At 38.9% G+C, this 24,465-nt stretch overlaps 1 protein-coding gene across 1 annotated transcript in view; it reads right to left on the bottom strand.

The window, feature by feature from the left end:
- The window catches only part of LOC126336939 (rootletin), a 409,210-nt gene that overhangs the window by 192,628 nt on the left and 192,117 nt on the right, over positions 1 to 24,465 (bottom strand). The window contains exons 5-8 of the mRNA XM_050001116.1: positions 24,108 to 24,273; positions 12,187 to 12,396; positions 9,345 to 9,491; positions 1,158 to 1,357 (exon numbers count right to left, since the gene is read on the bottom strand). Of these exons, the coding sequence (XP_049857073.1) occupies positions 1,158 to 1,357; positions 9,345 to 9,491; positions 12,187 to 12,396; positions 24,108 to 24,273 (723 nt within the window). The remainder of the gene's footprint in view (positions 1 to 1,157; positions 1,358 to 9,344; positions 9,492 to 12,186; positions 12,397 to 24,107; positions 24,274 to 24,465) is intronic.

The raw sequence follows: 24,465 nt of genomic DNA, 5'->3' as shown, positions 1-24,465 counted from the left end.
GCCATCACTACCATCTCCAGGCCTCGAACCTCTGTCACGGAGCGAGGTGGCGCAGTGGATACTACACTGGACTCACATTCAGAAGGAAGATGGTTCAAACCCATGTCTGGCCATTCTGATTTAGATTTTCCTTGGCCATTCTGATTTAGATTTTCCATGATTTTTCCCAAAATCCCTTCAGGCAAATGCTGGTGCTCAGAATGGCAGGGCCGATTTCCTTCCCTATCCTTTCCTAATTCAAGCTTGTGCTCTGCCTCTGACAACCTCATTGTCAGCAGGACATTTAACACTAATCTTCTCCTCCTCCTCCTCTAACCTCTGTCCACTACTGACCACCCGGGGACTTCGGCAGTTCAGCACTCTGCCTGCCACCTTCAAGAATCTACAGCTGGGGCGGGGGGTCAGGCGACCAGCTATCCTGCTCAGCTGAGATTTCAATGGAGGACTCTTTTGTCCTGTGTCGCTGGGGGCAACATGCAGGGCAGGACAAAAGTATTCCCAGTGACACTAGCCACGTTGGGCTGAGCATCAGGAATTGAGAGACTCCATCGACACTCAGCAACCACAGCGTAGCACATAGTCTATGCTGCAGCCTAAAATGTGGGCCAGAGGTTGGCGTACACTGTGTCAAACAGCAACAAAGGGTTCCTTGTACCCATGAGCTGCCTTCTCTGCCACATCTGCACCCACCTTTGGTGGAGAATCATACCTAGCCAACCTACACATCCTGTTATGCAGGAATGTAGCGCTTAGTAAGAAAATAGACTGAAGTTTGATCTCAAATTATGTCTTTGAAAGTGGAATAACAAATATGATTTCTGTATTAAGTAATTGCACTTTTTGTGTAATACATATGTTTGTATGTTGCATTTACTTTGTGTGTGTGTGTGTGTGTGTGTGTGTGTGTGTGTGTGTGTGTGTGTGTGTGTGTGTGTAAGTTGTCCAATTCCAATGCAGGTCTTTTTGGCCAAAGGCTTACTTGTTTCACAGTCTTTTTGTTGTGCCTATCTGTGACTCAACATCTCTGCTATATGGTGACTAGCAATATATCCTTTTCATATTTTCATCAGTTAAGAAGACAGTTATCGTAATCACACAGACGAAAATTAGGAAATCACAAACTATTACACCTAGACCTGGAATACAGCTGCACATACCTAGGTGGTGGTGGTCCCTGTTGGGAGAGATGTACATGGGGTGATGTGTGTGGTGTAGAGTCAACTTCCCGTTCACGTGATTCTGAATCTTGAATCACAGCGTGAGCAATGTCTCGTAATGCACCTTGCAACAACTCCAGTTCTTCTTGCACACGGGACACTTGGCTCAAATTCTGTTCTGCTTCTCCACAGCGTTCTTCCTGGAATATCAGCATTTAGGACATTTTATAGTTTTTTAGTGTGTTTAATTTAAAATCTCCAGATCTTTAAAACAGTGTAAAAATACCTCATTAGTCACTCCTCCAACAATTTATCAGTCTATTTGGATTCAGCAATGTAAATTCCGCACAATTCTAATGTTTAATACAAGAACATCTTGATTCTGCCAGTATAGAGACAGCTGACTGTGCTCTCTGCAAAGTTACATAAATGCTTTATTTTAAATATTAAATACAGTAGGTAGCTGAGTAGTATAAAAGGAGCAGTTTTATTACAATTACTTTTTAAATAGCAATCTTTTCCCTAGCAATGGAAAATCCAGGATAGAATGAAACAATATTATGAAAAGGATAGTTTCAACACACCATATAACAGAGACGCTGAGTTGCAGATAGGCAAAACAAAAAGACAGTCAGAAAATGAGTTTATGGCCTTCATCAGAAATACACACACACACACACACACACACACACACACACACACACACACACACACACACACACACACAGTCTCTGGCTACTGCGGCCAGACTGCGGGCAACAGTGCATGATGGGAGAAGCAAGTGGGTGATGGGAGTAAGGTGGAGGCTGGAGTGGGGAGGGGGAGGTGTAACAGGGTAGGGGTGGGAGTGGGGGATGGTAAAATGCTGCTTGTGGGATCACACAGGGTTGAGGTGGAGGGTAGGGCAGCTGGGTGCAATTGGGAGACTAGATGGAGGGCAGAGTGGGGGGAGGGGTGGTAGAGGACAAGGAGAAAAGTAAAAAGACTGTGGGTGTGTTGGTGGAAAAGAGGACTGAGTAGTGCTGGAATGGGAAGGGGCTAGACGGGCAAGGACAATGACTAAGGAAGGCTGAGGCCAGGGTGGTTATGGGAATGTGGGATATATTGCAGGGAGAGTTCCCACCTTCACAGTTCAGAAAAGCTAGCGTTGGTGGAAAGGATCTGATGAAGGTATTGTTGGCCAAAAGCTCTCTTTCTGACAGTCTTGTTGTTGTGCTTATCTCCGACTCAGCACCTGTGCTATATGGTGAGTGGCAACTATCCTTTTCTAATATTGCTACAATCTTTGCCCTATTATACATAAATATGCATAAAGTTATTTAGAAGTAATTCCCACAATTACTAGAATTAATGAATGAACACTAGTCATAAGTTGTGCAAATATACCTTTAGAATGGCTTTTTCTGCCCATTAGGGAGGGGGGGGGGGATTTGAGGTAGGTGGGAAGTCTATGATCTCCCCCCCCCCCCCAAAAAAAAAACGTTTTTACTAAAAAAATATATTTTTAGATTGACAGATTTTCAAATTTATTAGTTAACTTTCATAGATTAAATCTGAACACAGACAAAGTATCTAAATATGTTAAAGAATTCTAGAAATTACAAAGTATGTTTAACAATGGATACTTTTCAGTGCAGGCCTGTTCTTGCAGAAAATAGACAAAGGGAGTGGCCTTGGTAAACCTGCTGGCTCCTGGGATTTCAAAAGTCTACACGGAACATTCTGAGACGGTCCCTCCGATTGGTTGCCAAAAGTGAAAACATTTCTTCCACTAAGATGACAATGTTTTATGGTGTGAGAGCATCCATTGAACATTGCATTCACATTGGAAACTGAGGATAATGGTTACCCACCTTTCTTTGAAATACATACGGCACACATCATCTGCAATAAAGAATGTATCCTGGCTGAACAACAACACCTGAAGGAAGTTCTCCACAAAAATGGGTACAGTGAAGCACAGATTGGTAGAGCATTCAAGAAGAGAAAAGATGAAGCAAACCAATAAGAGGAGGGAGAAGACAGATCCTCCTTTTCCTTCCACACTTGGGACCACTCTCAGCCAAAATTGCAAAGATACATGAAAGAATCCAACATAGAAACTGCCTAAGACAAAAGAGTGTCTTGGCTTGGCGAAAGACACACTAGAACTGAATGTAATGGGATATACAGCATCAGTTGCTAATGTGGCCACCAATACATTGGGCAAACACAGAGCTGTATTTCAAAATGCTGTGAGGAGGACATCTGGCACTACAATTAGGATCCACAGAGAAATCAGTGATAGCATAGCATCAAGGAAGACCACACCTCTGACTTTCAGAATACCACTTGCTATGTCTGGCAACAGGCTGTTGGAGCATTGAAATATGGATTCATAAGAATCTTATCAACAGGGATGAAGGATACCAACTGAATGTGGCACAGAATCCTGTGTTTGTGGCAATGCGACGAAAGCTGCCCAGCACTGACCAGCTTGTGAGATGTATCCAAAACATCCCGACAGAGATGCGAATGGCACACCCACTGTCACACCACTGCAATCCTTCCCTGCCCACCAGCCAGAAACATGCAGCTGCTTGTAGTAAGGTGGAGCACACTGTTAGTATAATTATTACAGGTTCCACAATACCTTGACATTTTCTCAGAAGACAATGAGTATGACACTCTCCAAAAAGTTGCACTATTTCAACACTGACACCCTGCTGGAAATCCAAGAGCTTTTCATCAACAGTATATGCTGGGAGAGTCTATATTTACACACCGGACAAGGGGTGGAACAAAATAGAAAGACTGACTTCTCAAACAATGGTGTAAATGACAAAAAGAAACAGCATTCCACTCATTTACATGCTTACACAGTCATAGTCTGGAGACCTGTGTAAACAATCTTAGTGCTAAGTGAAATACAGACAATGGTCAGTACGCACTACAATTTTATAATGTGTAAATTATGGTGATGTGAAAGTTTTGAGAGTTTATTGCTATATGGTTCTAAAATCAATTGCATGACACATGCATTCAGTGGAATGCTTTTCAAATGCTGTATTTATCTGAACTGTACTTTCTTGGAAGTTATGCTAAAGTGATGTACTAAGAACTGATGCAAAATGTTGTTATTACACTAAAACATTGTCTATATTAACTAAACAATTTGTTATTATTATTATTACTATTATTATTATTATTATTATTATTATTATTATCATCATCACAACATATTTTACTTTTTTTATTGTCATCGTGCTAGTATTAAAATTGTAGGGATGTGTGGCACATAAAATGTTATGCTGCTGGCAATACAAAATGCAATTTTTGTTTTTCAGTGCTATGATGCAGTCTTTATCTAGAGTCAGAAACTGAAATCAGCTTTCTTCCCCCCCCCCCCCCCCCCCCTTTTCAACTCTCTCAGATACCTCTCTCTTCATGTCCCCTCATTCTCCCATAAAGAGGGACCCTCTCACCATGGGGGCAGGTGGGATGCACCTCCTTTCTAGCTTTTCCTGGCCTGTCCCTTTTTGCTCCCTGAAGTGGAAGATCTTGGTAGGATAGTTCTTTGTACTTTTGTATGTGTGTATTGGCAGTGCTAGAGTTTTGTGCACTGAAGGAGGGAGATGGCCAGCTGTTCTGTAGCCTTATAATTTTATAGTTTCTGAAGAACATTTTCCTTTTGATACAAAAGACTCATATTATGCAACCTCAGAGAAATAAAAATGGCTTACATGTGTCAGAAGTAAAGATAAATGGGCACATTAAACAAGGTGTCATGTGTCTAATGACTGTGCTAGAGTTCTGCATTCTGAAGTTCCTGGCATCCAGAAGGATAATAAACACAAGGATAAGGTAACCAAAAAGCTCAACTCTGCCTGCTTTGCACTTGGGAACACACCTCATTCTGTTAATCTGCATATGAGATTGCTCTGTACTGTCCTATGGGGCTAAGATGAAAAAAGGATTTATTCCACATAAATGCATAGTAAGTATACTGTGTGAAGTTGATCAAACATCTTCTATAAGTCTCTTCACTTGCCTCTTACACTTGCATGCCAATACATAACTCCTAAATGATACTTGGATTAAAATTGTTGCAGTTTCAATATGAAGACAATTGTTTCTCTAAACTAGTCTATCCATTGTTTCTCTAAACTAGTCTGTCCAGTACAAGCCTCTTCATATCTTCATGATTACTACAATTAATCTACCCATTTAATCTACAGCTTTCACCTGTAACAATCTAATTTCATTACTACAATTAATCTACCCATTTAATCTACAGCTTTCACCTGTAACACCTAATTTCATAAGTGTTTATTCTCTTCTTGTCGGATCTGTTTACTGTTCATGTTTCACCTCCGTATAAGGCTTAACATCCAGAAAATATATTCAGAGAAAACTTTTGAACATTTAAAATTATATTTGATGTTAACAAATTTTGTCTTTTTCAGAATCACTTTTGTTGCCATTGGGAGATTGCATTTTAATCCTCACTCATCTGGCCATTGTCTACTATTTTGTTGGCCAAATAGCATAACTTACCTACTACTATTAGTATCTCATTTCCCATCAAACTCCCTCAGCGTCATCTGACTTGATTCAACTTCACTCCTCCACATTCTGTTCAACTGATCTTCTAGGTCCCTCTGGAGTTTCTGACAGAAATACGGTGCCAATGGTAAATCTCAGAACTGCCCCCTCCCCCCCCCCCCCTTTTGGTAACTAATAAACTTTCCAAGCTTCTCTTTGGTCTCCTTTACAGCTCACTCAGTGTACAGATAGAATAACATGGGGGATAGGTTACACATCTGTCTCTCCCATCTAATCTACTGCTTCCCTTTCATATCCTTCAGGTCTTATAAATTTGGTTTGGTTTCTGTACCAAGTTTAAAATAAGCTTTTGCCGTCTGCATTTTATCCTGCTACCAACAGAATTTCGGAGAATGTATTCCAGTCAGCACTGTCAAAAGATTCTCTAAATGCTATCTGTTTTCTAAGATAATTTTTAGGGACAGTATAGCCTTGTGTGCTCCCACATTTCTCCAGACACAATCTGATGTTCCCTGAGGCTCTCACATTTCTCCAGACCCAATCTGATGTTCCCGAGGTTTGCTTTGCGATCATGATTTATTACATCACGGGCGGGCAGGAATCATGCAAGTGTGCGATGCACTTGCACGTGTGCAGTTAACAGGTGTTCTGCGTGCACACAGGGGCAAGCTGGCCACCTGCTTCTCTCCACTCCCCACCATACCGTCTCTCCGCTTCTTCCTCTGTAATGCGTTTTGTTTCCTGGCCTGTTTTATTGAATGAAGGAATAAGGTTAGTAGGAGTGCTTGAAAGAAATCGTGGTTTGAAAGAGTACGTATTACCTACGATACGTTTTATTTAATTATCACAGGTGGAGTTTACAATACACTTAATGTCTAGAACAAAATTTCTACATACAGACAAGCGCAAACAGTTACGTAAATTTTCATTACTGATGTTTTCTCTTAACTGAGACTTATTAATTTTCATAACAGAAAAAGTCTCTCACAAACGTATGACGAGCCAAACATTGACATTATCTTTGAGGCTTCACGATGGAGACGAGGAGACTCTTGCTGTGGAAAGTCGTGATAAAAATCTATTACAATTCTTGCCAAAAGGAACTATGCTGTAGAATCTACAGTGCAGATCTATTAATTCCATTTGCAAACTAGGATGAATATCACCTACAGAAACAGCAAATTGTCTCGAGAATTATTTAAAACCTTGGGATAAGTGTGATATATCCCCAAATCGCTTGAGAAATTCCTCTTTTAAGCACTAAGTAGGGGAACATATTGAAATTTATTATAATGGTGTTCAATATTAAACCTCCGCTGACCAGCGAGAATACTGCCACATTTTTGCACAAAAAAATATGATTCTTCCATTCCTTTTTAAAAGATAGCAAATGTCCACTTCTCCGTTTCCTTGACTCACTTTGCATTTTCCAGTTCTTGAAATACAACGTTCACTACGTAGTGGTCGCTTTGCTTCAACGTCCGCAGCTTAGCCTGGTACTACACTGCCGCAACCTGCCGGCTGTCGTCACTGTCCCGTTTGACTACTGCACACCTGCAGCGCTGCATGCTCATGAGCCGCGTGCAACGTTTGCCCGCCCCTCTATTACATGGATGATTCTGCAATATTCACACCAGTTTGTGCTTGCCTCCTTTGGAATCACAATTATTAAATTATCCTCGAAGTCTAAGGGTAGTTCACCTGTCTCAAACAACCTGCATATCAGGTGAAATAGTTTTGTCATAGTTTGTTCTCCCAAGGATGTCAGTAATTCTGATGGAATGTTGTGTAATCCATGTGCCTTGCTAGAACTTAGGTCTTTCAGTGATCAGTCAACTTGCAGTATCACATCTTCCAGCTCATATACTTCGCCTTCCATAATATTGCCTTGAAGTACATTTCCTTTGTACAGCTCATCTAAATATTACTACCACCTTTCAGATGTCCCTTCTTTATTTAGTACTTGCTTGCCAGTTGAGCTCTTGATATTCACACAGTTTGTTTTCTTTTCTTCAAATTTTTCTTTAATTTTCCTGCTGGTGGTATTTATCATTCCCACAGTCATGCATTGCTTCTACAGCTTTACATTTCTCCTCTTGCTTTGCCATTTTGCACTTTGTCAGTCCATACTTTAGACATGTGTATTAACTTTTGCCTGATCCATCTCCTGTATTTTTATATATTCTCCTTTCTTCAATTCAATATTTTGGGACAATATGCAATTCACAACCACAATCCAAAAAGTAAAGTAATTTCAATATATACTATACATCCATATCTTGGGCTCCACAGGTAGTCTTATATTCCAATGTAAAATTCTCTAACAGGCTGCTGGCAGGCATTGGGCAGCAACCTGGAAGCCTTTGGGTACCCAGAAACAAAGTAAAAAAATAAACTTATTACTAGTTACTAACCACTCCTTTTACAATTAATCCTAGTATTTGAACTTAGGGGTGTAAAACTCACACAACTCACAATATTGAATTTGCTGAAATATCGACAGCTGATAACGATCCATGTAAGGTTACATAAATGGAGTTTGAAGTGTCAGATAAAAGATGATTTTTTCCTATTATGCTTACACATAATTAAGTGTTCTACAAGAAAATCTCATAAGAAGCAGACTAGCACTACCTATTGTTTGTTGTTAGCATATTTTACACAGACAGCCTGCAAAGGCTGCTTCTAGCTGTTAATATGAAATTTAACTCAGTCCACATCACAGAAGGCTCTCTATTATGATGGGATTCATGGAACATTATGGGAGAAAAAAAAAATACGAATGTACCTATATTTATATGTCAGCTTATACACACAGAAGGATTTAACTGACATAAGGGTTTAACTAACCTGCTCATGCATCTAATATCTACTAAAATCTATGCCTTTTGAAATAGCAATGTTATTTTCACATTCCACAGCATTTCAACACTGTATTAAATAAAAATAATAATTGAAAAATAAAACACTTCAAATCACAGTGTTGGAAATGAAAACTGAAAATGTATACACTCAATATATTACCATTTCAAAAATTTTTGGTATACAGATTCTGAATATTACAGATTTATTCAAAATATAATAATTTATTCATGCTTCTTTTGTAGTGCAAGTAATCCAAAATCATTGTTAAATTTCAAGAGGGCACATTGGGTGTTAATCTCTACAGTTAATAACAGTACATTTCCTCAAAATTAGGAAAACATGTCAGCACATTACTTTTTTTATTTCAAAAAACAATACTGTAGAGAGGAGTTCATCTGAACTGCAGAAACACCTGTGCCCATAAAATATTAAACTTCATGTTGGGAAACATTTCATTAGTTTAGTATAAGCTACTTACACATTTTTAAGAGCCACATATAGCTTCATGCTGGACATCAACAAATAAGTAAATGAAACAATGAATACAGCTTACATAAATTTACTGTGCTTACTACTGTGCACTGTGTTTTACATTAATTCACTGAAAAAGTGTTTCAGTGAAACAAAAATAGTATCATCCAATATCAACCATGTAAATAAGATATCACAGTTTTTCTTCTAGTTATGTTTATCTGACAGTGTGGTAACATTTAAAAAATATTATAGGTTTCAAACATTGGTTTAACTTTTGAAATTAGGTTCTTTAGTTCTACTCACCAGTGTCTGTAGATCTCTTGCAAGCTGCTGGATACGTTCATCTCTTTCCCGAACTTCTGCAGCAGCTAGATCTGCCTGCCTTCTAGCAGTGGCCAACTCTGCTCGTAATTCTGCTTCCTGCTGTTCATGCCTCTGCTGCATCTGCTCCTGTGCAACATAAATGAAATAACACAAGCATATCATAAAAACTACAAAAAATTTACAAATCTTGAAAACATTAAGAAAGAAGATTACGTAATTAAAATAGAGGAATTGCTTCACTGTTACAATCCATTAATCAAAAACATCATATATTTTCACGCAATTTATAATTCCAGTGCTGTAAATAAACAATGTTTTTTTACAGGAAAATTCTATCAAGAAACCTTTAAATTATGAGACAGAACTTGCTGAACAGTTCTTACCTTCAGGAGGAAAACTATTTAGTACTGCCAATAGACCAATATACATACACATCTATCAGCATAACAAAACATTTTGCCTCCAGACGGTAAGTATTGGTCAGCAGTTCCATGACATAAATAATATATTATCCCATTCCTTCTTCACAGACAAGGTGTCAAGAGTGTAATTTTTATATGGCTGTTCATAATGTCTAGATTTACATTTACAGTTGTAATGTTCTCTCATGTCAGTTTACTATTTAAAGCAGAATTCACCTAAAATTCTTTATCAAAACAGATAAAATATCACAGTATATTATACCTTGAGTCTCCATTGTCAGGCTTTGCACTGTCAAATGTGACCCCAATTTTACACAAATTTCCACACACAAAAGAGGATACAATATTAAGTTTCCCTTTATCATGTAATCATTTGCTCGACCTGTAAAACATTTGCTTTACATAAGACACACCTGCTGAATGTTTACATTTGATATAACACAAAATAATGGGAAAGATGAGAAACTCATTTAAAAGCAAATAATGAATTTTTAGCTCCTCCATTTTTAGCTGCATGGTAGGTTTCAGGCGTTCTACCTGCAGTTTGCTCCCTCTAGCAGTACCCTTAGGCATTCCCTATTTGGTCCCGAGCTTCTGTCTCTGGGCTCGCTTTCTGTTTCCAGTCCACTGTAGTTTCAGATGTTCTCTCTGCAGTCCTTTCTTGCTAGAGATGTGCTTAGGCCTTTCCTTTTTGGTCCTGTGTGCCAGCCCAAGTTCTGGTGTTTCATCTTATCCTATACACCTGTCTACGTGATGGTATTCTTTTTTCGGTCGGGTGCAGTTCTTGGTGTCCCCTTTGTGTTCCACTCCCACTCAAAGCACCCTGTGACATACTATCTTCAGTCTGGTGCATCTGTGCTCTATCTGGGGTTTGTTTCCAATGTCCATATCCTCAGTTGTTCTTTTTTGTGCAGTTCTGCTCTGCCCCTGTTGCATTTTCAGCAACTCCAGTGAAGGATTCCAAGCTCTACTGCGTTAGTGCCCAATGTCATGATTCATGAGCTTTTCTGTCACCTTTGTTTCTACAGACTCCCTTACAAAACTGTCCCAGTAATTGGGGGTCTGTGCCAGAACTCTCATTTCAAAATTTCAAGAAGAAGGGAGATCCTGTCAACAATGAGGTCATTAAAGAAGGAGCACAAGCTCTGATTTTTTCAAGGATGAGGAAGGAAGTCAGCCATCCCTTATCAAAGAAACCATCCCAGTATTTCCCTGGAATGATTTAGGGAAATCATGGAAAGACAGGTTTTCAACTTTTGCATTATATAAAGAATGTACAGAATCGGCCAAAAGTCACAAAAGGGTTCGGACTGTTGCTCCATTTGCATTAGTTTCCATTGATATTTCACAGACTTAAAGATCAAGGAAGACCCATCTCCCATCCTTCCTCTGGCTAAATAAGAAACAAAAGAAATGCAAAAAAGAGTTATTCACAGTTACAACCCCACCATGACTTCTGGCCCACCTCATATAATTTAATTGATTTTCACATTTCAACAACAGCTGCATTATTTAAGATGAAGAAAAAAATGTTTCCTGGACACTTAACAGAACAACACTAAAATTATTCTTTACTTTTACTTAATGGCTAAGAGCTGACACTGACAGCAAGGCAAGAACATTCTTATAATGGTTATGGATTAAAGACAGTGACTGTTGTTGAGTTCATTTGGTGGCTGTTAACTAAAGACAACAACAGTTACAAAGAAGGTCTGCATGTATACTATGAGATAGGTCTGACTGTTATCCAGATGATAACTCCAACTGTATCTTGCACATCTTTTTGCAATAAAGAAGGTGGACTCAACAACTTGAGCAATGAACACCAGTTTTGGCTCAGTCATTTGAAGACTATAAACAAGAAACCTATGTCTTTTCACTTTCACAACTGAGGATGCACTGATGTGTATATTGTATATTGATAAAATTGGTTGTATCAAATATTTGATTAGAAGTACCACGATAGGTTTCACAATCTTTGAGTCATTATCTAGTTGATACTTTTGACCTGAAGCTAAAAATCACCAAATGACTATGTAAACGAACAAAAATAATTTTCTTTTGAATTAAATGTCACATCTCTTTTTTAGTCTTTGGTTTCTGAAAAACTGCCAATTACATCTCTTGCAGGTAGGGTATACACTGATATTCTGTAACTGCTGTCATATTTCAAGATTATATAGGAAAACTCAATTGCACTGTCATTTCTTCTATCAGTAGGATTCTTTCCCTGTGAACAGTCATAGATCATTTCCTATGAAAACTGACATGAACTCTGCCTTTGTTGAGCAAAATGGCAATGTAATGCCAATATTTAAAAGACCTGCATGAGACCACAGCAAAATTTAAGCAATCAGAGTTTTGACTGCTAAATAAATACAGGTAACTTAATGACCTACCCCTGCACGTGGAGCTTGTCGCAGAGTAGATGCCACACTGCTGCAGACTGAACACACTTCACGTGAAGTACTGCTAACTTCTGCTCCAATACGTGCAAGATCGCGCTGTGTTGCAGCTTGCGTTTCTGCAAAAAGACGTTTGACTGATACCACTTCCTTCCACAGATTCAGTAAGCGATGATGTTCCATTGTGTAGTACTCATTGAATGCCTGAAACATTGTAACACAGTACATAATTATCACAGATCTTCGCACCACAAAATTCTGTAAATGGTTATGAACATTAAGAATAGATAATGAAGTACTTATACAGTGGATGCAAGCAATATTCACTTTATCAGTGGAACAGAAAGTACCAATACCCTTTACATCCACAGTGGACTAGAGCTCTGTAATAAAATCATAACAATCTGTTAATACACGTTGAAAAAGAAGTATACATTTGACTCAACACTACAAGCTTGCATACACCAAGATATGAGCCATGCTTTTCACAAGGATAAATAATTTAGAAGACACCTCCCAACTGCTGAATATGATTGTATTATCACTGAAAATTATAGTAGACAAGTAATAATTTAATGACTGATGCAGAAGTTGTAATATTTGCAGAGAAAAACTAAGCTCAGAAATGTTACTGGATTTTTACTGTTGGGGTCACAACTGAACAGAGCTTGTGAGTTCACAGTGAGACAGCACAAACTATAAATGAACAATATTCTTTACCTATAAGTTGTATAAAAGGAAGAAATGACTGAAAAAACTAATTAATAATGGGACAGAATTGATAATGATAGTATTTGGTTTGTGAGGCACTCAAATGCGTGGTCATCAGTGCCCCTACGAAGCCCCCGATTTTTACACAGTCCAATGTTTAACTCAATCCAATCTAGCAACTGTCACTGATGAAGAAGAAGAAGAAGAAGAAGAAGAAGAAGAAGAAGAAGAAGAAGATGATGATGAGGAGGAGGAGGACACTACCAACACCCAGTCTCCAGGCAGAGAAAATCCCCAATCCGATCAGGAATCGAATCCGGGACCCCGTGATCCAGAGGCAGCAACGCTACCCACTAGACTACGAGCTGTGGACAACAGAATTGACAGCTAAAGCACTTATCTTCAGGAGGTGAAACTTCAAGTACTGACAACAGACACATGTCAAAATAAAAGTGATATGATACCTAATTTTTGAAACTAACAGTTCATACCTTGAGGAATAGAGAGAGATTGACTGCGGAAGTTTGAAGAGGGAAGGCAGACCTCTCAGAACCCAGGATGAGAGGGAGCCACCAGCATTGAGTACAGTATAGAGAAGGCAGGGTGAGAAGTAAAGATAGATTTGGAGGAGGAGGAGGAGGAGGAGGACGGGAAGGGGGGTGGGGGAGGTGAAGGTACATGACTTAAGTCCTGCTCGACAACTGGGTACATGATGACCACAATGCATACAGTTCTTCTACATCCATTAAAAAGGTGGTATCTACATCAAACTGTAGGCTGTAAAATAAATGCTCACCTATTTTTGGTGTTGTAGAGATAGCACACCTTTTATCTCCAGGAATGCAATGGTTCAATGCATCACATTAACATAATTTCATGTATGATTAGTCATCTGAGGGAAATACAACATTTTGGTATATGTAATCATCAGCTAATCAGATAGCAGGTATAAGAGAAACTCTAAAAGGATAGATTTCCACTCGTAACATAGAGGTGGTGCTGAGTCACAGACAGGCACAATGAAAAAGAATGCTATAAATATTTCAGCTTTAGGATAAAGTCCTTCTTAGTGGCCACACACGGCAAGTGTGTGTAAGGATTTGCTTGTGTGAATGTGTGTGTGTTTTCTACTTCTGAAGGACTTTGTACAAAAACTGGAATATTTCTGGTATTCCTTTTCATCATTGTGCCTGCCTGCGACTCAATGCCTCTTCTATGTGGTGAGCAGCAATGTATCATTTCCATATCATCAACATTAGTCTGATGTCATTATGCCAGGACAGTCCCCCTTACTTTAGGTTTTGACTGACCTGTGTTCCCCCCCCCCCCCCCCCCCCCCCCTATACAACTTCCACCATTCCCCCAACCAAGTCTTTTTACTTGTGAAGGAGGAAATAGTTCTCCTGAAGGCTAGGAATGTTACATTCTATTTTTACACGTTTCTCTAGGTAGTACTGAGAGTTGTACCCCATGAAGATAAGTAATGGCCCAATTTTGCCTCTTTTCAATTGTTGCTCATCATTTTCTGGAGGAACGGTCCACAGCACAGCAGGTAAAATATTGGTTTAATGTTACAATGCAACAATATGCAAGCTGTTATGCCATCCAGAACCATAAATTCACCATCAAACCAAGGCGTACTCTCATCACCTCCACAATCTGTAAGTTATAGGACACAGGAATTACTATGGATGTGTCGAAAATATATGAAATTATGGACCTTTCTTTTTGTCGATAGGTTTCTGATCAAAACAGGGTAGCATCATTGTGGATTGTGTAGGAGCCTTTGTACATCTGGCAAAATTCTTCAAATGTACATGTATAGAAACCAGAACAAAAAGTACTGTAGGTTTTTCTTAAAGCAACCACTTTCTCCCCCCTTTTTTTCATTGAAAACTTGTTTCAAAAGTAGCACACAGCACCATTCGTCACTCCTGAATTGTAACTGTTTGGTTCAGTCAAAAATCCACAGACATGATCATGATTTTGCCTAACTATTAAGCTTAGACAGCCTAAACACTATTTAACACATTTTAAATGCTGTCAAGAGGGTTGTGCTCTGCTTGCATCCCATTCTGACAAATTTGCAAACACTTAAATGGATTTTTAAGATGGCACAGGTCTGTTCGGTTCTTAACCATGTCTGGCACTATGGGGAATTCCACACTGGAATAAGTCATAAGGAAAAAAAGTACAATACTGATTTCTTCTGCATGAACCACACTGTCTCAATAAATTTAAAGAATTACATTGTTTCTATCAGGCTGTAAGTTTAAATAAGTATTTTATTAAGCCCTACTAGCTAATTTTTAGCATTTCCTCTTTCACAAGTGGACAATGGACGTATTCACATTATCCACATAGGTACTGTAACACGAGTAATAAGAAACTTACGCGCAATACATTTTGCCATATCAAAAATCACATTTAAAAAAAAAATCAAGGAATGTGTTAACTCACTGATAAAATTCACATTAACATATTTTGGTTCGCAGATGACAAGCTAGCACTGCAGGACCCCGTACAGATGGTCCTGCAAAACCAAATAGTGTAAAACCATGGTACGAACAAAAACTGTTTTTAAGGCCTCATTTTGTTAGATCAGCTACAACCTAAAATATGTTCACTTTTTACAGTTTCCAATACACAAAAACCCACTGATGACTACATGGAGATGCCGAAGCATGTTTGGGCAGCAAAGAAATAGCTGCGTTTTAACATAAAAGGCGTGACCTGTATCCAACAATTTTAACTCCAAACACGGTTAAATAAATAAATAAAATTACAAGAGCTGCAAACCCAAATGATGAACACTATGACTCATTTAAACTAACACCCTGTTGGAAATGATACATATCTGTGTGTGTGTGTGTGTGTGTGTGTGTGTGTGTGTGTGTGTGTGTGTGTGTAAATAGGGAATGTTAAATATTCAGGAACAACTATTTAAAACAAAAAGCTTTATGTGGGCATGGTTTTCAAGATAGAATACATTTAATGTACAGGATGGTGGATGAAAAACTGGTCCTGCTCCTCATGAATTGTTGCCCACCATGAGCAGATACAACAACAAATAGATAAGCATGTAACAAAAGAAATAATATATAAGCTAATGCAAAGGTCTATATTTCCTGAATTGATCTTGTCTTTTACACTACGTTACATTAGGTGCTGTAAATGATCTTGTGCTTCAGTGCACTTTTGTGGATGCCCTAACACGTTAATATACACTTTGCGCAATTCTGCCACATCAGTTCTCAAAATTTCATTATGAATTTTGTCCTCAAATTCTCTAAAGTTATTGGGTTATTTGTGTACACTTTTCCTTTTAGACTGCCCAACAGATAAAAGTCATGATTGGGTAAGTCAAGCAAATGTGGTGGGTACAAACCTTTGCTCAGAGTCCTTTCTTCTGTGAATCTTTCACGAATTAATGAAATTGACTAAAGTGAAACGTTGAAAGACAGCATATGTATGTTCATCCAGGTCAGCTGTGCGTAAAATTCCTCAAAAATTTGCATATACACAGCAGTGTTTACTATTCTTTAAAAAATATGGGACCCACAATCCAACTTTCTAACATGGCACATCACACTTTGATTATTTCACAGCGAAGAGGTTCCTCATTAATCATGTAGGGATTGTATGTCGACAGTATTTGGTGTTCTGGGAGGTCACGTGCCCTGTCAGAAAGCACTAGGCTTCATCACTCATGAAATACAGCAGCAGATCTAACATTCCATTCTCAATTGTTTGACATAGCCATGTACTGTAAATCACTTGTTTTGCCTTATCTTCCACCTTTAGTTCTTAGACACAGATCATTTTGTAGGGGTTCATACCTATATTGTGTGAAACACATTGACAAGACCTATGCAAGATGTTCACCTGTGACTATTTACATTTTGACTTCTTTGGATTCTGGATTTGGATCTGGATGTCTGAATATCCGCAGCCATAGAAGATGTATGAATGGAAAGGGTCCGAAGATATTTTGCATTTGGAACGGATACTCAGGAAACTTATTTTGCAAAAATGTCCTGTGGTTCCTCAAATAACCAGTAGGCATGTATGCCTCCACTACTGCAATTCTTTCTTGAAGAGGATACATCTCACTCTGATATTTATTTCACATGTCTTAATCAAGTTGCAATGGCTTTTGTAGTGACATAACAAAATGTAATCGCAACAGCTTCAAAACAATAGGTAACAATTGGTGGGTGGTGATGAGCAGCGTAGTACTTGGAGCAGGTTTTATGGGCCCTGCACATTTTATGTATTTTCTGTATTACTCAATACACTGTCAGGTTTACAGATGTACAACTACATTACAACACACATTTTACAAAGTATTAATTGAAAAACATATATTTTCAACACATTCATCTCCAGGCATCTACATCTACATAGATACTCCGCGAGCTGCCATTTGGTGTGCGGTGGAGTACACATGTTGTATTACAGTGTTGTACAGTTCACAATAAATCTTCATACAACCCACTGCCAACTTCATGTATTTGTTAACTCTTGCCAGAACATGTTGTGTTGCTTGTCTAATTGCCTCTCCATTCTTCCTATAGACCGTCTCACATGGAGTAAAATTCACTGTAAGCTTACTTGCTGGCTAGCGCAATGACTCGCCCTGAGAGAGCTCTGATGTTATTTTCCTTGCAATTCCTGCTTTTGAGTGGGATGAATTTAAACCTGTAAATTTGTTATACGTAATTCTATTACCATTAGAGTACAGAAAAATCTATGATACCACCAGAGTTACAGTATTAGTTTTTTTTATTTACAAGATATCGAAATGCAATGTAACTGCAAATAATATTTGTAGGTGTGAGAGAAGTTGACAAAAGAGTTTAATCTGTTGTTGAACACTTGCAAATGGCTGAAAGAAATATTTTAAACAAGGCACTATAAATAAAGCAATTGCAGTGCATGAGGTACGTTACGTGCCACTCTCTTCTGGTTTACTACGCCTGTTCCATATGGTAACAGACTTTCATACTATATATTTGTTTAATACTGAGTGGCACAGAAGTGACAGGCATCAGGTATGCCAACTCACAAATTCTATTTACAAGAGGTTTTAGAGAAGAACAGACAAATGAGTGTTACCAAACACTTAAGATTGTACAGTTCTTAAATCCAAGCAGAAAAATTATAAATAAAAGTTTTAGTCATGAATAAGTATAAATGTAAATGCTGATAATAGAAATGGGCGCTACAAGACTGAATGAAGAAGATCAAATGCTGACAATGGATCTAATGAAAATCTGAGAAAAATAAATGGAGTGCTAAATCTGGGACTTCCTTGATGTTAATAACTCATCTTTTCTGATATTTTCATATCCTGAGTTTCATTTGCAACCCAGAAGCCACACTAATAGAGTTTTAAATTGAATAAGAGAGATAAAAAGAAAGGAACTGGTATTGTAAGATGTCAAAGTGAATGCTCCAATACAAAAGAGAAGAATATAAATTGGTAATGAATACTCACACCAAAAGTGTTATATTTTAGTTTCTCACTGAGAAAGAAGTCATTAACTGAGGTTCAGCTCAATTTGAAAAGAACCGAGGGGAAAAATGAAAAAGTGTGGCATCCAAAGTGACCTGGAGACAGCATGGAGTACATATAGCCTTCTGCCTTGTGCAAACAAAGTGTAGTTTATTATTGTTCAGACATAAGATGACTCAAGTTGGAACAATAAATATGAATACTGATTGCACACAATTCCTACAGCTAACTTTTCGTATGAGCAGCATGTTGGCTGATAGTGAACTGGACGTGTTTAGGGACTCAAAATAGTTAGATGCATACAGTGAACAATACCTGTCACTATTTTGAGCTATGTTTAGTATGTCACTAATATTATTAGAGCTGCCTATTGGAACTGCAGTTAATTAATGGGTATTCAATAGACAGGACTTGTAAACTCTGTATACACAAATTGTACCTCTCAAACCATTTCAGTTCTATATCATACTTAAACTTGGTGTGAATGATCTGTCCCATTCCAACACTGATTATACAGAGTCCAGTGTCTTCACTACTATGCTGCAACAACCTTTGGTGAATACATTGTGGTGTAGTGGCTAGTGTCACTGGAAGGCATGCTACAGGTCACTGGTTCAAGCCTGACCACCAGCAATTACTTGTTATTTCATACTGATCATTTCTGTAAATCGAGTTCAAATATCTTATGTTTGTATATCTGAATATTTGATGGTTGTATAACACCAGTACCTTGGAATAGCCAACTTTTGTATAAATCACTGCACTCTCCATCCAGGTCAAATCTGTTCTGGCTGTACTTAAGGGCCAGTAATTACATGCTTTGAGTTCTAACTGTTGAACTTCATTGATCAACCTGCCTTCAGATTTTGACTTGTTTCAATGTGACATTGTTTGGTGGAGACACTGAGTACTTCGAAATATCTACATTATCATGGCTCCTATAAGGCAATGAAAGAGCAGTCACCCACAAGGACAGGAACTGAAACGCGAGCAGTTCATCATTCCTAAGATCTGTATATTCAGGAGATAGATGGATTTCAAAACAGCAGTAAGTCAGTTGCACATCAAGCATCCATAGTGTTTTCTGGAGATGTTGGTCAGAACCTGAAAAATGGCTCAATGGATTTGACTGAGCCTGCAAATGCAAAAGGTGGGATGACATGATGTGTTTGGCAAATGCGTACTTCTAGTTGGGTGGCACAGCACAGCAGTTGTTCAAGAACAACAAAGAGACGCCCAACAGCTGGGATACATTCCAGGTCAAAGTGAAAAAAATGTGTGGCAACAATTAGTAGCGAGTTTGCACAGGGAAGAGCAAGTGAAGAACAGGGCGTAACGTCATGGAGAAAAAACACAGAATGTTTCGGCCCTACGCCATATAGTGAATCTTGACATGACAGAAGCAGATAAAATTTCACTCTTGATGAAACAGGTCAAAGACCACATGTATAATCTCCTCTGCATAGGATATTACAACAGAGGAATTCATCAAATGGCCAGCAAATTGAAGAAATGTAACAGAAAAGAATTACATAAAACATATTACCGACTGCCAAATGTGGTCAATATGGCAGTTGTGGAAGACCACCATGAGCTCACCTCTGTATATGCCAGATAGCAGGAGAAGAGATACAGCAATGTATTGCAGCTAGAAATGCTGCAACCATTACACAAGAGACAGCAGCCTTGTTTGTCAACCCGATACATCACAAGGTAATAGATAATGTTGAAGAAAAGATATATTGATCTTTAGCACCAATCTATGTCACCAGCTGAATCCATCAGGAAGAATGGACTCAGCCAAATTGAATTTATGCTGCAACCATCAAACAAAAACTCAGCACCTGACCAACACTGGTACAACCAACTCCTATGCCAATTATAATGACCTGAAACAGAATAGACATTTGGAGGATGGAGGGCAACATGCCAGTTCGTTTTCAATGTGGACACCCCGGACACATTGTCATTGTGCACTGCTGCAGAGAAAGTAGACGAGTGTTCGACAACTATTATGCCACATGACATCAACCGTCACAACAGTCCTATTCACTCCAGGTAACTGCAGAGGATTATAGTTGACCTGTGATCTGAAGCTCATCACCGTACCCTAGAGGATGTCACACTCCAATATGCCGTACAGAGGTACCATCCACTTGTCTAGCTGTTGAATTTGAGAAAATTAAGCATGGCTACCATCTAAGGAGGTGAGGCTGCCACAGATGAAAATTGTCAATGGACAACAATTAACCAAGATGACGGGAAATCTCATCAAAGTCATCGATGATGACCACCCTGTCAGGGCAGTCGTAGGCTCAGGGGCTCCTTTTTCTGTAACACTGAATGCTTATCATCACAGCTAAAGAAGGATATGTTCTGCAATATGAAGACTATTGTGCTGAAGGTTGCAAATGGGAAATACAGCTAAGCAACAGGAACATGTACTGCAACAACAACTTCCAACGGCAAAATAAAACTCTTTGAATTTGTTGTTTTAACACAATGTTATCATGATATTACTCTTAGATGGGACTTTTTGCAGGGGATCACAAGCAATCACAGACTTCGAAAGATCAGAGCTGTTGACTGACTAAGCTACTACAACAAGCATGCCTAACAAATAATTGCTGGTGGTTGAGTTTGAACTGGCAACATGCAGCTTGCCAGCCAGTGACACTAAGGCAGTACACCCCAGTACACCACATGGCATGTGCCAGAACATGCTGCATTGCAGGTCAGAAATACTGAAATATTTCCCTGATGCTCTAAAATCTGGTCACCAAGGATTCATTAAGACTCTAGGCTTACTCAGACGCAGGTATCACTCGCCAGTTATCTATCAATACATTAGACACTATGTAAGCCACTGTAAAGAATGCCTGCGATGGAAGCATGTGTTACAATTACCTCAACATTGGATACCCCAATCCCCCCTTCAGCAGCACCAATACAGTGCACTGGAATCAACCTAATGGGGAAGTTCCTGAAGTCAACAAACGGGATGATAGTCTGCACTGACTACCTCACCCATTATGTTGTTACCAAAGGTGTATCAACTGTTGAAGTTCAGAAATTGTAAAGCTCCTTGCAGAAGATGTCACTTTGAAGTACAAAGCACCCCCATGTGATAGCCTCTGATCATGGAAAAGTTGTCTAGTCCGGGCCAGTATAAGAGATAATTTCAATTGCGACATCACACACAGCATGACAACTGCCTACCATCCATAAACGAATGGTCTCACAGAATGCTTTAATATCATTGGCAGATATGCTTTTGGAATTGAACAGAGAGGTTGAGATACAACACTGCCCATCATGATATTCGCATACAACACAGCAAAGCAAGACATTACAACACAGCAAAGCAAGACATTGCAAGCTTCACATCATTCTTTCTGCTCCACAGTAGCAAGACCGAAACAACAGCGCATACACTGCTCGAGTTTCAACCGGATGTTGCTCAGGATGACCACATGAAACACGTCATCACTAGAACTGAAGAAGCAAGGCAGCCGGCTTGCAAACAACCCTGGACACTCAGGAGAAAGCCCAAGAGGATTACAACACCAAGCACAGGCCTGTGGGATGCAGTCCAGGAGAATTGGTATGGATTTTTAAGCCTGTGATGAAAGTGGGAATATAGTAAAAGTTAATAAAGCACAACTCTGGGCCTTATCATAATATTTGTCACTTGTCGCATGTTCCATATGAGGTCAAGGATTATGATCCTTCATCAATAAGATAAAAGCACAAAGACATCGCCCATGTCCTTCGAATGAAACTCTACTACAGTTCATAAGCACAGAGGGGAGGCTCAGGAAACTGTAGCGGCACTCGTTTATTGTAAAGCTTTGACGGGAGGGTCCACCTTCGATGTTCATCGTAGTGAAGAGGAGGTAATCACAAGACCGGAATGCAAGGATCTGCCAGTGCTGCAACACAGAGGACCATTGACAAATTTAGATCGAGTGTACTGCAGTCAGGGCTCTCCAAGAGAGGGAGCAATACCTTGAGCCGTGGCACATGCAGCACAGTGTAGTGCTTAGAGTCACCAGCAAGCATTCTACAGATTGCCAGTTCAAATCCAACCACCAGCAGTTATTTGTTATTTAGCATTAATCAATTCTGGAAGGTTTCTTATGTTTGTATATTCAATGGTCATTTAAATACCAGCAGCCTGGAATTTTGATTTTTGTATAAATAACTGCACTCTCTGTCCAGGAGGTCAGTTCTGATTTGTCTGTACATTGGTATCAATAATAAATGTACTTTCATTAATGAACATGCTTTCGGTTCTAAGTGTTGTACTTCAATGTCGACCCTTCCTTCAGAGTTGGTCTCGACTGCGGTTTCAACATGACGATATCACCTCATTTTTTTCCTTCAATGTATCATATTTTGGTTCCAAATGAATGAGATTCAGCACCTTTTTGGTGAAGTTTGATTATGTACATTTTTAAGTGTTTTATATAAAACAAACATGTTGCAATAATATTTTTTACCAATCTGATTTAGTAAGGTATTACATAGAGCCAACAGATCATTTCTGAAATATGTAATAACTAATTACATAAAAATAACTTATCTCTTGTGTAGAAGTCATCGAAACACCATAGAATACTGAAAAATAGGGGGGTGACACCCCATAACTGCATACAAGCTGTTCCAGTCACCATAAGTAAACCCAAACTTCACTGTTTTTCTTTTTTTCTTCTGGTACTCAAACTTCAACAAATGTAAGGTTTTCTTCATAGAACATATCTTTCGTGACTTTCCACATCTTACCTTCTACTTGGACCATCTGTCTGTCCCTGTTCTACTCTGAGCATATCAACAACCTCATTAAAACAAATTTTTAACATTTATGTACGTAATTAAACTGATCATTCTTGTCCCCTCTAGTCAATTTTTGTAACAGGCATTTTTTTATTTCCACCATACAAAAAAATTATTTCATCCTGTAACTGGTGCACTTCGTTGACATGGCCCAAGAATCAAATTTTAACCATCATCTGACAGTAAAAATTACTATCAGACTAACTTAGCACATTATTCTTCTGTACAGCAACCTCTTATGTGTTGTTTGTGGGTATTATGCAAATGTGGCGAATTGGTTTATCTTTCATGCTGTAAAGGGTGAAGTTCAGTGTTCTGGCCCTACACAGGCCAATCAGGTCTGAGTGATTACTTTGCCATCCTCTGCTAATGGCATCACTGGATGCAGTACAGGGGGCATGTGGTCAGCACACCACTCTCCTCGTCATTGTCAAATTTCTTGACCTTGGAACCACTAATAATTGGTCTAGTAGATCCTCAATTGTCTTATGAAACTAAGTGGACCCTGTACCTGTCCCCTCACCATAGAAAAATCCCTGGCAGTACCAGGAATCAAACTTAGGTACTCTGCATAGCAGTCGGCTGCACTGACCACTCAACTAGAGGCAGACATGTTCTGTGTTGATGCAAATATGTGTCCTGTAGCAGAAAGAAGGTATGTGTCCTCATGCAGGGGAACACACTACCCAATGCTTGAGATAAAGGGCTGGCAGATTCAAAAGCCATGATGTAAGATTAGTACAGTATAATTTCTACTATTACTTGACTTGCATATTGTTTTGGTACCATGCGCAGCCAAGAACTATAGTTTATTACACGCATGCAAAAAACATAAATGCGAAAAATGTACCTGAGCTTCTTCCTTCCATTCATCTTCCTTTGCCATCATCTCTTCCCGCATTTGTTCCCAATCAGAAGTTAGCTTCTGCAGATCAGATGTCAATGCTTCATTTGTTTGGTGGCATTCTTCTAACTGGTCACGTAAAGTTGTATTGAGCTGCATAAGCTTCTCACATCTGGAAAGTTTAATGTTCGCATAAACCAAGAGTCCACCTTTAGTTCAGTGTCTTATGGGTAATTTCATTACAGAGAGGTAAGAAAATAAATTTTCAGCAAAATTATTCTATCATAGCATTATTTGGATGCACTGCAACATTTACCTGCACGTTGATTCAAGAACGTGTTACAATGAAATTTAGTCTTATAAA

This window comes from Schistocerca gregaria, chromosome 2 (genome assembly GCF_023897955.1).
Source record: "Schistocerca gregaria isolate iqSchGreg1 chromosome 2, iqSchGreg1.2, whole genome shotgun sequence".
Classification (NCBI taxonomy): Eukaryota; Metazoa; Arthropoda; class Insecta; order Orthoptera; family Acrididae; genus Schistocerca; species Schistocerca gregaria.
The sequence above is the reverse complement of the archived record's forward strand: the minus strand, read 5'-3'. Positions and strand labels throughout refer to the sequence as shown.